The sequence below is a fragment of the Oncorhynchus masou genome, chromosome 18, assembly GCF_036934945.1.
Source record: "Oncorhynchus masou masou isolate Uvic2021 chromosome 18, UVic_Omas_1.1, whole genome shotgun sequence".
Classification (NCBI taxonomy): Eukaryota; Metazoa; Chordata; class Actinopteri; order Salmoniformes; family Salmonidae; genus Oncorhynchus; species Oncorhynchus masou.
This window is the reverse complement of record NC_088229.1, coordinates 22,650,830-22,664,841: the sequence shown is the minus strand read 5'-3', so window position 1 is coordinate 22,664,841 and position 14,012 is coordinate 22,650,830. Positions and strand designations below refer to the sequence as shown.

Sequence of the window (14,012 nt, the reverse complement as noted above, 5' to 3'; positions counted from 1 at the left end):
GGGGCTGTATGGGTGGGTTAGTAGTGTACAGTGTATTAAGGGACTGTATGGGTGGGTTAGTAGTGTACAGTGTATTAAGGGGCTGTATGAGTGGGTTAGTAGTATACAGTGTATTAAGGGGCTGTATGGGTGGGTTAGTAGTGTACAGTGTATTAAGGGGGTGTATGGGTGGGTTAGTAGTGTACAGTGTATTAAGGGGGTGTATGGGTGGGTTAGTAGTATACAGTGTATTAAGGGGCTGTATGGGTGGGTTAGTAGTATACAGTGTATTAAGGGGGTGTATGGGTGGGTTAGTAGTGTACAGTGTATTAAGGGGGTGTATGGGTGGGTTAGTAGTGTACAGTGTATTAAGGGGCTGTATGGGTGGGTTAGTAGTATACAGTGTATTAAGGGGGTGTATGGGTGGGTTAGTAGTGTACAGTGTATTAAGGGGCTGTATGGGTGGGTTAGTAGTGTACAGTGTATTAAGGGGGTGTATGGGTGGGTCGGTGGTGTACAGTGTATTAAAGGGCTGTATGGGTGGGTTAGTAGTGTACAGTGTATTAAGGGGGTGTATGGGTGGGTTAGTAGTATACAGTGTATTAAGGGGGTGTATGGGTGGGTTAGTAGTGTACAGTGTATTAAGGGGCTGTATGGGTGGGTTAGTAGTATACAGTGTATTAAGGGGCTGTATGGGTGGGTTAGTAGTATACAGTGTATTAAGGGGGTGTATGGGTGGGTTAGTAGTGTACAGTGTATTATGGGGCTGTATGGGTGGGTTAGTAGTGTGCAGTGTATTAAGGGGGTGTATGGGTGGGTTAGTAGTATACAGTGTATTAAGGGGCTGTATGGGTGGGTTAGTAGTGTACAGTGTATTAAGGGGGTGTATGGGTGGGTTAGTAGTATACAGTGTATTAAGGGGCTGTATGGGTGGGTTAGTAGTATACAGTGTATTAAGGGGGTGTATGGGTGGGTTAGTAGTGTACAGTGTATTATGGGGCTGTATGGGTGGGTTAGTAGTGTGCAGTGTATTAAGGGGGTGTATGGATGGGTCGGTGGTGTACAGTGTATTAAAGGGCTGTATGAGTGGGTTAGTAGTATACAGTGTATTAAGGGGGTGTATGGGTGGGTTAGTAGTGTACAGTGTATTAAGGGTATTAAGGGGCTGTATGGGTGGGTTAGTAGTGTACAGTGTATTAAGGGGCAGTGTATGGGTGGGTTAGTAGTATACAGTGTATTAAGGGGGTGTATGGGTGGGTTAGTAGTATACAGTGTATTAAGGGTGGGTTAGTAGTATACAGTGTATTAAGGGTGTATGGGTGGGTTAGTAGTATACAGTGTATTAAGGGGGTGTATGGGTGGGTTAGTAGTGTACAGTGTATTAAGGGGCTGTATGGTTTAGTAGTATACAGTGTATTAAGGGGCTGTATGGGTGGGTTATGTATACAGTGTATTAAGGGGGTGTATGGGTGGGTTAGTAGTGTACAGTGTATTATGGGGCTGTATGGGTGGGTTAGTAGTGTGCAGTGTATTAAGGGGGTGTATGGGTGGGTTAGTAGTATACAGTGTATTAAGGGGCTGTATGGGTGGGTTAGTAGTGTACAGTGTATTAAGGGGGTGTATGGGTGGGTTAGTAGTATACAGTGTATTAAGGGGCTGTATGGGTGGGTTAGTAGTATACAGTGTATTAAGGGGGTGTATGGGTGGGTTAGTAGTGTACAGTGTATTATGGGGCTGTATGGGTGGGTTAGTAGTGTGCAGTGTATTAAGGGGGTGTATGGATGGGTCGGTGGTGTACAGTGTATTAAAGGGCTGTATGAGTGGGTTAGTAGTATACAGTGTATTAAGGGGGTGTATGGGTGGGTTAGTAGTGTACAGTGTATTAAGGGGCTGTATGGGTGGGTTAGTAGTATACAGTGTATTAAGGGGCTGTATGGGTGGGTTAGTAGTGTACAGTGTATTAAGGGGGTGTATGGGTGGGTTAGTAGTATACAGTGTATTAAGGGGCTGTATGGGTGGGTTAGTAGTATACAGTGTATTAAGGGGGTGTATGGGTGGGTTAGTAGTGTACAGTGTATTAAGGGGGTGTATGGGTGGGTTAGTAGTGTACAGTGTATTAAGGGGCTGTATGGGTGGGTTAGTAGTATACAGTGTATTAAGGGGGTGTATGGGTGGGTTAGTAGTGTACAGTGTATTAAGGGGGTGTATGGGTGGGTTAGTAGTGTACAGTGTATTAAGGGGGTGTATGGATGGGTCGGTGGTGTACAGTGTATTAAGGGGCTGTATGGGTGGGTTAGTAGTGTACAGTGTATTAAGGGGGTGTATGGGTGGATTAGTAGTGTACAGTGTATTAAGGGGGTGTATGGGTGGGTTAGTAGTGTACAGTGTGTGGTGGTGATGGGGACGGGGGCTGGCATGGTTGGTGGTGAGGGGCTGTATTAAATATACTTATTTTTGGACATTTACATTTTAATCATTTAGCAGACACTCTTGTCCAGAGCGACTTACAGTTAGTGATTTATATAAATATATATATATATATGTGGGTCAGTAGTGTACGGTGTGGTGGTGTGCAGTGAGGCGGGTGATGGTAGGGAGGGGGCTGGCGTGGCTGGCTGGCTGGTGGTAGTGGCTGTCTGGCTGACGTCTGTGTCTCCTCCTCTCTCCCGGCAGTTCATGGCATCAAGTGGACTTGTAGCAACGGGAACAGCAGCTCTGGCTTCTCAGTGGAGCAGCTGGTGCAGCAGATTCTGGACAGCCACCAAACCAAGCCACCTCCCCGGACCCACAACTGCCTCTGCACGGGCACCCTGGGTAAGGGGGAGGGGATAGGGGGTAGATAGGGGCAGGAGGATAGGGGATGAGAGAGAAAGGGGAGATGCGTAGGAGAAGTCGAAGGACAGAAGATAGGGAGAAGGTGTCAGGGTCATGGCTCTCTCTTTTTGGATTGATAAAAGTTCAAATAGTATCAAAAGGAACACCAATCAATCAAATGATTACTTGAATTACAATTCCTTGGATAATTACATGTGTTTCCAGGTGATTTGTTTAGGTACAAAAGTACAGGCAGTATTCTTATTGGTATTGTTTGAATTCTAATGAACTGTTGTAACAAGTCATTCAAAGCCTTCCCACAGAATTAGTTTGTGTCACCGAGATTCACTGTACCCTTCTACATTCTTTGTAGGTGATTGATGACTTCTACTGTATCTAATACTATCTCTTAGTAACCTCTCCTTCCTCCCTCTAACAGGTGCAGGGAGCAGCGTGCATCACAAGTGCAACAGCGCCAAACACCGCATCATCTCCCCCAAGGTGGACCCCCGTGGAGGTTACAGCAGTGGTCACTCTGAGGTCCAGAATAACGACGTGTCTGAGGGCAAGACCGAGCACAGCAGCCATGGAGGAGGGGGAGGAGGAGGAGGAGGAGGGAAGAGCTCAGGGGGAGGAGGGGGTACCGCCAGAGAGAAACGCAACGGCAAGGTCCACAAGCCTGTTCTCCTGCACCAGAACAGCACAGAGGTGTCCTCTACCAACCAGGTGGAGGTCCCAGACACCACCCAGAACTCCCCTGTGTCCATCAGCAGCGGCCTGAACAGCGACCCAGACATGGCTGACAGTCCCGTGGTGACGGGCTTGGGCCACGTAGCCGCCGTCATGTCCCAAAGTGTCTTCATGTCCGAGGTGACCGGAGACCCCGTCTACAGCATGTCCCCCACAGGGGGCCCCAACACCCACCTCATGGGCCCCGACGCTGCCTCCCAGGGCCTGGGGCTGTCCGGTGTTGTGGCAGACAGCCACAAGTTTGCCTTCCCCAGCGGAGGAGTTAGGGAGGTACCCGGGGTGGCGGGGGGAGCAGACGGTCTGTCCATGCTGTCTGCAGCCGGGGTGTCTGAAGAGCTGGTCCTATCCAGCAGTCTGGATAACGGAGTCATGAAGATACCTGAGACCACCATGAACTTTGACCCTGACTGCTTTCTCAACAACCCCAAGCAGGGCCAAACCTATGGGGGCAGCAGGCTGAAGGGGGATGGCAGCTCCTCTTCCTCCTCCTCTTCCTCCAACGGCACCAATGGCAGCATGCAGCGCTCTCCCTCCATGTCAGACTCTGGATACAGCTTCAACTCTGCTTTGGTGAAGAACATCAAGACGGAGGACATGTCCTTTGAGCAGCAGCTGGCCACCGAGCAGGGATACCAGGTGGGGGTGGTGGTGAGCTGTGGAGGAGGTGTGTCTTGTTCCTCTGGGGCAGGTTCAGCACAGGGCTCCCTCGGCCTGACCCCTGCAGGCTCTCTGCTGCCCTCTGGAGGAGGCCTGAGCCCCAGCACCACCCTGGAGCAGATGGACTTCAGTGCCATCGATGCCAAGCAGGACTACTCGTCCGGGGCTGGGACAGTGAGCTATGGCCAGGCTATGAACAGCCCCCACCTCTCCCACCAGAGCCACTCGCCCAGCTTCTTCCTCCAGGACACCCAGCAGTCCGGCCAGACCCAGCAGGGCAGGTCCTCCATGGGCCAGAAGACTCACTTAATGGAGCACAACTCCCACGACTCCACAGCCTACATGAGCCTGCAGGTGGTCAAGACGGACTCGCCTGGCAGCAACGGCCATCTCCACCACCACCACCAGAGCCACCAGGGCCAGCATAGGGCCAACTGCAACGGGGGCTCCCCCACCGAGGGGCCAGGGCAGGGGCCTGGGTCTCTCCAGCTCCTGCAGTACCAGGGGGGCTTCCCTGGGTTGGGGCCGGAGCATGAGGAGGTGGTGGGTTTGGAGCAGCCAGGCAGCGTGAGCTCAGGCCAGGCCGGGGGAACAGTGAACGGAGAGGGTCTACTGAAGCCTGGAGATCACCTCCAGGCCTGTGGAGGAGGCAACCAAGAGGGAGGAGGTGCAGAGCACTACCTGCAGCAGACCAACGACGGAGGAGGAAGTCAGGGAGGTGGAGGGAAAGGAGTGGCCATGCACAACGGAAATGGTGTCAACAATGACGGCAGCAACCGCTCCCAGCAACAGCAGCAGCTGCAGCCCCTCCTCCAGGGGACTGGGATGGTCCAGGGCCTCTACAACACCGTGGGGCCCCACCAGGGCTTGGGTGGAGCGGGCTCTAACGGGGGAGCAGGAGGGGGAGGCATGGAGATCAGCCTGGACCACTTCGACATCTCCTTCGGGAACCAGTTCTCTGACCTTATCAATGACTTCATCTCTGTGGACGGTGGTGGAGCCAACATGACGGCTGGAGGAGCACTCTACACCCACCAGCTGGTGGGCAACCACCGCTCAGATGGCCAGGCCACACCTAGCGGAGCTCCTCAGCAGGACCAGGAGGACGGAGGGGTAGGAGGGGCCCGGGGGGCAGGATACAGCCCCTCAGAGCTTTGTCTCCAGCCCTGCTGCAGCCCCCAGTCCCTTGGTGGAGGGGCCGGGGGTGCAGGGGTGGAGCCAGGCTCCCTGGCCTACATGCACGTGGCGGAGGTTGTGTCTGCAGCTGTGGCCCAGGGGGCTCTGGGTATGCTGCAGGCCACTGGAAGACTCTTCATCGTCACTGACTACTCCCCTGAGTGGTCCTACCCTGAGGTGAGCCTCCACCACACTGTTAGTGCATTTTCTCCTCCTTTAACTATAATTATACTCCAATTTCATTACTAAATAGTTTTATTTTAGTCAGACATATTTTTTTTTACTCCTACCAACAAACACACATATCAACATAGTTTGAATTATCTGTAAGATCACTGTTCAACCACCGGATGGCAGCTCAATAATGTAATGGGCGGTAATGGGCGGGACAAATCTGTCGTTCTGCCCCTGAACAGGCAGTTAACCCACTGTTCCTAGGCCGTCATTGAAAATAAGAATTTGTTCTTAACTGACTTGCCTAGTAAAATAAAGGTAAAATTTAAAAATTTAAAATGTACAGAGAGTGTAAGTCTGTGTAACGTCAATGACACTATTCCACCACAAGATGGTGACCACTTTGATCAATCAGAAAAATGGCTGTAAAATCACTGTCCAACCACAGGATGGCAGCCCAGGCAAATATAACACAGAGACAATAGAAGTCTGTGTAATGTCAATGACAATGTTCATCCATGAGATGGCAGCCCTTTCACTAGATTTCATGCAGTTTGAGGATACACCACTCTGTGATCATGTTATTCCTATTGCTCTCCCCGAGATGGCAGCATGACATTAAATAATAGCCAAAATCACACTCGCTCCCTCATATCTAGTATAGATTCAGTTTATCCATTTCCCGCTCTGTGAGTCTGTGTGTTTATCTGTTCCAGGGAGGAGTGAAGGTGCTCATCACTGGTCCATGGCAGGAGGCCAGCTCTAACTACAACTGCCTGTTTGACCAGGTCGCTGTCCCTGCCTCTCTCATCCAGCCGGGGGTGCTGCGCTGCTACTGCCCAGGTAAGACTGGCCTCACTGGCCTGGCCTGCCACACCTCCTGTATCCTTCCACCACAATCGACTAAAAACAGTCTATTTATCAGGGATATCAGTCATTTTCTTTTAGACTTCTAATTTGGTTTCTGGAGATCAGCATACATTACATGAAGGTTCCTCAGTTGAGATTGTGTCTCACTGGACACTGAGATGTTTTAAGAAGAATAGTATAATGTTCGTAGGTCTACAGGGGTTTAGGGTCAAGAGTGTTAGAGTTGTAGCAGTTATCAGTGAAGCGTCTGATTCAGACTCCCTCTGTCTGTCTCTGTCCACAGCTCATGACACTGGGCTGGTGACGCTGCAGGTGACAGCCAGTAACCAGATCATCTCTAACTCAGTGGTATTTGAGTATAAGGCCCGCGCCCTGCCCTCACTGCCTTCCTCACAACACGACTGGCTCTCACTGGACGGTAAGAGACAGTCTATCTGCCTCGCACCTTTCTCTGTCTCTCTGTCTCTCTCTCCCTCTCCTCCGTATTGCCCTCTTGCCTTCTCTCTCTCTCTCTTTCTCTCTCTCCCTCCCCTCTGTATTGCCCTCTTGCCTTCTCTCTCTCTCTCTCTCTCTCTCTCTCTCTCTCTTTCTCTCTCTCCCTCTCCTCTGTATCTCCCTATTGCCTTCTCTCTCTCTCTCTCTCTCTCTCTCTCTCTCTCTCTCTCCCTCTCCTCTGTATCTCCCTCTTGCCTTCTCTCTCTCTCTTTCTTTCTCCCTCTCCTCTGTATCTCCCTCTTGCCTTCTCTCTCTCTCCCACACTTTCTCTCTCCCTCTCTCTCCCTCTCTCTCCCTCCCTCTCCCTCCCTCTCTCTCCCTCTCTCTCCCTCCCTCTCCCTCCCTCTCTCTTTCTCTCTCTCCATCTCCTCTGTATTGCCCTCTTGCTTCTCTTTCTCTTCCACTCTTTCTCCCTCCCTCTCTCTTTCTCTCTCTCCATCTCCTCTGTATTGCCCTCTTGCCTTCTCTCTCTCCCTCTCTCTCCCTCCCTCTCTCTTTCTTTCTCCCTCTCCTCTGTATTGCCCCCTCTCTCTCCCACTCTACTCTGTATTGCCCTCTTGCCTTCTCACTCTCTCTCTCTCTCTCTCCTCTCTCTCTCTCTCTCTCCTACTCTCTCTCTCTCTCGCTCTACCTCTCTCTCTCTTTCTTTCTTTCTTTCTCTCCCTCTCTCTCTCTCTCTCTCTCCCTCTCTCTCTCAAGTATGAAAGCAGCAGTGAGTCAACTCCATTAGAACTTGAGTTCAGGTTGTGTTTCAGGACCTTGGAGAACATGTGTCTTGTCCTGTGTCTTTATTGTTTTCTAATGTCAAGAAATGTCAGAATCAATAGTTGCCTTGAATCAACTGTAGTAGGAACTCAGTTAATTTGGGGTTTGATTTGACTAGGACCATGAAGAGCACCAGTCCTTGTCCTGTGTCTTTCAGAGGATGCTGTTATGTTCGGATAGACTTGTCAGGATCAATATCTAATAGCTGTATTGAATCACCTTCATTAGAAATTGAGTTGATCTTGGACTTCAAGGACATACATGAGTGTATGTTACTGGGCACGCATGGAAACTGTGATTGGCTGCACAATGAAGACTAGGACCCAAGGGTTTTGCTACAGGAAATCTTGTGAATTAATATATTTAGACTAATGGTAGGGGGAGATGGAGTAAGGCACTACAGGGATGCTTATCTCTGTGTTCATGTTGGTAGGCACAAGCAGGTGTATATACCAGTATGTGTGTGTGCTTTCCCAGTGTGTGTGTGTGTGTGTGTGTGTGTGTGTGTGTGTGTGTGTGTGTGTGTGTGTGTGTGTGTGTGTGTGTGTGTGTGTGTGTGTGTGTGTGTGTGTGTGTGTGTGTGTGTGTGTGTGTGTGTGTGTGTGTGTGGGACCGAGCTCCACAGTCGCACACTTACTGCAGTGTCAACACAACTGTGCATTGACAGGATAAAGTAGGGCATGGTGAGGAGAGGGATGGACTGGAGCGAGTGAGCTGACGGGACAGCTGCATTGCAGACGGCCCTTGAGGGAGTGGGAGTGAGTAATCAGGAGTTGTCAGCTCCCAGGCAGGCGTTGCACGGTGGAACCAGTGTATCCCTCCGCCATTCATTCATATGGTAAACTCACTCTCTCTCTGCCTCACTGGCACATTCACAGGACCAGTTTAGGAGGGGCTAAACTAAGGAGCTGAGGGAAAACACAAGTCTGATCTGTTAACCCATTCCCCTTTCCCACTCAGTGGCTTGAAATTGGCTTGGCAATTGCATTGGTAATGGTTTTGGCTTGTGATTGCATTTTGATGGTTATTTTGCCTTCTGGTTTCATTTGGAATCATCTCATTTGCCATGTATGGTAATCATTTCCTAGATGTATTTTCTCAATCTGTTCATGTCCAAATATGACAGGTTTACTGCTGACTTTTCAGATGTATGCCTGTGTTGCCTAATACTTTCCTGATGACACTCATAAATACTACATGGTGTTTATAAATTAATCCTGCTACACTGAACAAAAATATAAACGCACCATGTAAAGTGTTGGTCCCATGTTTCATGAGCTGAAATAAAAAATCCCAGAAATGTTCCATACGTACAAAAATCTTATTTCTCTCAAATTCTGTTCACAAATGTGTTTACATTCCTGTTAGTGAGCATTTGATCCTTTGTCAAGGTAATCCATCCACCTGACAGGTGTGGCATATAAAGAAGCTGATTAAACAGCATGATCATTACACAGGTGCACCTTGTGCTAGGGGAAATAGAAGACCACTCTAAAATGTGCAGTCACACAACACAATGCCACAGATGTCTCAAATTTTGAGGTAGTGTGAAATTGGCATGCTGTCTGCAGGAATGTCCACCAGAGCTTATGCTAAATTGAATGAGTTCATCCTGGTCTTCCTCAGGTGAATTGATTCAGATTGGATCCAGATGATTGATGAGGTGAACTGATTAATTCATGTCTAAAAATTCAACATAGCTATTGTTTGTGTGCTGGACTGGTAATTTCCTTTCTATTAAGTATATATTTTCCCCATGCACCTATTAGGACTGGATGTGTGTCAGAACAGGGACATACAACATTGGTCACTTGCCTCAGGTGAAAATTGATTCAGTGTGGATCCAGATGATTGATGAGGTGAACTGATTAATGCATGTCTGAAAAAGTTGCTGATGGAGTAATCTCACATGCTGAGCTATTGATTTGTCTCAGTGACATGCTGATGCTGGACTGGTAATCTCAGTGACATGCTTTCTCAGTGACATGCTGATTGGATGTAATTTTAGTGACATTCTGATGGAGTAATCTCAGTGACATGCTGATTGAGTAATCTTAGTGACATTCTGATGGCGTAATCTCAGTGACATTCTGATGGAGTAATCTCAGTGACATGCTGATGGAAATGCTGATGGAGTAATCTTAGTGACATTCTGATGGAGTAATCTCAGTGACATTCTGATGGCGTAATCTCAGTGACATTCTGATGGCGTAATCTCAGTGACATGCTGATGGAGTAATCTCAGTGACATGCTGATGGAGTAATCTTAGTGACATTCTGATGGAGTAATCTCAGTGACATGATGGCGTAATCTCAGTGACATTCTGATGTAATCTCAGTGACATGATGGCGTAATCTCAGTGACATGGATGGCGTAAGTGACGCAGGTGCTGATTTAATCTGAGGACTGCATGTGTCTGATAATGAACATGCTGATTGAGTAATCTTAGTGACATGCTGATGGAGTAATCTGATGGAGTAATCTTAGTGACATGCTGATTGAGTAATCTCAGTGACATGCTGATGGAGTAATCTCAGTGACATGCTGATTGAGTAATCTCAGTGACATGCTGATTGAGTAATCTCAGTGACATGCTGATTGAGTAATCTCAGTGACATGCTGATTGAGTAATCTCAGTGACATGCTTATTGAGTAATCTCAGTGACATGCTGATTGAGTAATCTCAGTGACATGCTGATTGAGTAACCTCGGTTACATGCTGATTGAGTAATCTCAGTGACATGCTGATTGAGTAATCTCAGTGACATTCTGATGGCGTAATCTCAGTGACATGCTGATTGAGTAATCTCAGTGACATCTCATGTAATCTCAGTGACATGCTGATGGAGTAATCTCAGTGACATGCTGATTGAGTAATCTCAGTGACATGCTGATTGAGTAATCTCAGTGACATGCTGATTGAGTAATCTCAGTGACATGCTGATTGAGTAATCTCAGTGACATGGTGATGGAGTAATCTCAGTGACATGCTGATTGAGTAATCTCAGTGACATGCTGGTTGAGTAATATCAGTGACTTGCTGATTGAGGAATATCAGTGACATGCTGATTGAGTAATCTCAGTGACATGCTGATCGAGTAATCTCAGTGACATGCTGATTGAGTAATCTCAGTGACATGCTGGTTGAGTAATATCAGTGACTTGCTGATTGAGTAATCTCAGTGACATGCTGATGGAGTAACCTCAGTGACATTCTGATTGAGTAATCTCAGTGACATGCTGATTTAGTAATCTCAGTGACATGCTGATTGAGTAATCTCAGTGACATGCTGATTGAGTTACCTCAGTGATGTGAAAAAAATAACAAGTTGATACACTAGTATCATCCTGTACAATAATGGGTGCTCTCCAAGGTCCTGAAAGTTCATATGAAATTGATTTACTTTCCAGCAACACTAACTATGAATTACTATAAACTACATCAAATTTTGCCATTTACAGCACCATAAATGATTATATTAAAATAAAATAAAATGAAATCATATTTACATCAAATTCACTGCATGAAGCAGTTAGTTGCATTGTATAACACAGCATGAATGACATTCTGCACGTGCTTCACCACAGATAAATGTAACCTAGAAAAGACTCAACTCCAGATATGCGACACTATCCATTTGCGTGCCTGTAATGACCCATAATTTGACCATTCAATAGCCTTAATAATATAATTCCCATTCCGTTCATTCTGAAGCTGTGCTATGCTATGATGTGCTAATGGCACAGCTGCCTGCCTGCTTTGATTTGTCATAATGCAGAGTGAGGGAGGGGGCACTTTTCCTTCCTCTGCAGCACTGCAGGTACGGAGCCATGGACAGGACAGAAAACTCTGAGGTGTCGGAGCTGCAGAACAGCCTTTTACCCGTTAATAATTATCTGTGCATTGTCCTAGACGGTCCCGGTGGCGCTCACTACCCGGGTACTGGTTCGTTAGGAAGACAGTGCCTGCCAAATTATGCTATACAGAGCTGCTCACCGCTCCTGGTGGTATTCCACCTAATCTGAAAGTAAACAGGTGTAGATAAACTACCTTCCATCCTAAAACAGCAGGGGACTGTGTAATGCAGGGTCATTGTTCGGTAAATACGGCAACCTAGCGCAGACATACAGGGCAACAAGCGGTTTGCTTCAAATAAATAATTTCAATATAGACTGGAGCTGACATGTACCACTGGAGATAAGGGTTCATTTGAAGGCAAACCCACTTTAAGTGACAATGAACCGAAGTAGGCTACATATCAGGCTGCGTCGAATATTTTCTCCATAAGATAAAATCAAACGAGAGAAAAAACGACTTGTACAAAACGTGTACACACCTCAGTTTGGTTGTTGGTCGGCAGTTGAAAATTACAAAGTAAAAGCGAAATGTATTAATAGTAATGAGAGCGCCAAGGGGGCTCGAGCTTTTAAAAGCTCGACAGCTGGAGGAGAAACTAGGGCATCTGTTTACCTGCGGCACGTGCGCACGACGACGTCTACTCGCAACAATGTATTTTATTTTACTGCAGGCTAGTGGGGGACTGAGGAGAGAGAAGCGCAGCATGGGAAGGAGGGGGTAGGAGGGAATGAAGTGTAGGGGGGGGGGCTATGATAGAGAGAGTAGTGAGTGGTCTTTTTTGCTCTCTCTCTCCCCACGCGTCGGTGTTCCACTTTGTTATATTGTTGATGAGTGCTCTATTGATCTTCTACACACCAAGGATATTGTTTTACTCATAGCATCATTTAATACCAAGAAACTGTGGGAATTGGGAAACTGTGCACATAAATGAAATGCAGCATGCTTGGACTATGGTCAGGATGCCAGTGAATGACTTCTGCTCTTCCTAAAGAGAAGGGAAACAGTCTGGCTTTTCAGGGGGACTCTACCAATGGAAAATGAAGTAGAAGGTTAGATGTGTTTAGAGTATTTTTGTTGAACGGTGTTGTTGTGTATCTGTGTGTTATCTTCTGGTGACTAACAGGAAAGTTAAGTTACACACGCTTTAGACTTTTTACTCAAATGCTGGCTCTGTATTGTTTCAAGACGAGTACTAGCATGTCACGTTCATCAGTATGTCTCATCGTTTAGCCTACTATTGTTGAGAATGTTTTGTTGTGTGCTTTCTCAAAATGTTTAGTGTTACTGTCTGTGACTGTCTCCTTCATTTCACACTGTAGCAGTAAGAGTAGTTGGTGTGGAACTAGCTTGTTTCTCTGTACTTTTTTAAATCTGTCTCGTTTTATGCCTTCATTTTTTTAACAATGTCAATTAAACGGAAGCTTAGTATTTGTTTCAGCACTATCCTTAACATGCAAGGGCTTCAAATTGCAGCATGGGTTCACAGCTTACTATCCCATTTGTGAGTAATACGTATTACTCACAAAGCAAGATTATCGACAGTTTATTTATAGCCTACGAACAAGATACTCTCAAAAAGCCTGGAAACCAGCATGTCTTGACTCTAGTGCCGGTAGCAAGGGGGTTTCTTTCACGTGCACAACACACGAGCGCTAATTTCGCTGTCCACCGCGTCTGAAACTCAAAAGCAAGTTGATCAGGTAGGCTAAAGCAGGCTATCTTTTGCGTGCTTAGTTGATGCTAGAAAACGAATGAATAGTAACTGACTTATTTAGTAGTTCTCACGTGCTAATACAACGAGACCAAACCAGTTTCACAACTGTGGCCTGTGCCATTGAAAGCATGCAGAAACACGCAAGATGGATATGATTTAGTGATCGAAGCTAAACGGATAGCATGACCGAACAACAGGATTCGACAGCCTCCTAGCCTGACTGCGCTAGACTTTTAAAATACATGAGTAACAAGAGGAGGGAAATGCCCTATTAGAAAACCATGAACAGCTCTGTAGTAACAAAACACTTATGCAGCATAACGCTGAAGCCATGGGACAAAGTATTTCAAGTGTAACAGTGATTAAAAAGGCATCTCTTGTAGGCTAGCATCTTATTCCACCTGTATGCAATAACGTTTTCAGAACCACAGGGCTTTGGACAGCGACTCTAACAGTTGAGACAGGGATGCTTCAGAACCATGGTGCTATGATAGCGACATTAATCCTTGTATTGTGAAACGTGTGCAGGACACATACTATATTATTATTTGCGGTCCTCCAGTCGTGTTTAATAACTGTATAACAGTTCTGTTGGTTTGAATGTACACTCTGAATGTAGCCTATCACTCATGTATAGGCCAATTCTCCTCTCCAAAATGATACTTGTTGCTCGTCTATTCTTAACCCTCTAAAAAAGCTCTGTTGACTTGGTGCTACATGACTCAGAATAACATAACTTTATAGTAGCATGTGCAGGC

The 14,012-nt window shown here is 46.9% G+C and overlaps 1 protein-coding gene across 2 annotated transcripts in view; it reads left to right on the top strand.

Moving 5' to 3' along the window:
- LOC135504249 (calmodulin-binding transcription activator 1-like) overlaps nucleotides 1-14,012 on the top strand; it is a 672,226-nt gene that overhangs the window by 626,477 nt on the left and 31,737 nt on the right. Inside the window, exons 8-11 of one of the 2 annotated variants that reach the window (XM_064922633.1) lie at nucleotides 2,653-2,793; nucleotides 3,233-5,553; nucleotides 6,267-6,393; nucleotides 6,704-6,838. In XM_064922633.1, the coding sequence (XP_064778705.1) occupies nucleotides 2,653-2,793; nucleotides 3,233-5,553; nucleotides 6,267-6,393; nucleotides 6,704-6,838 (2,724 nt within the window). Of the gene's footprint in view, nucleotides 1-2,652; nucleotides 2,794-3,232; nucleotides 5,554-6,266; nucleotides 6,394-6,703; nucleotides 6,839-12,282; nucleotides 12,590-14,012 lie in introns of those variants that run through there. The other variant, XM_064922634.1, reaches the window with a different exon arrangement.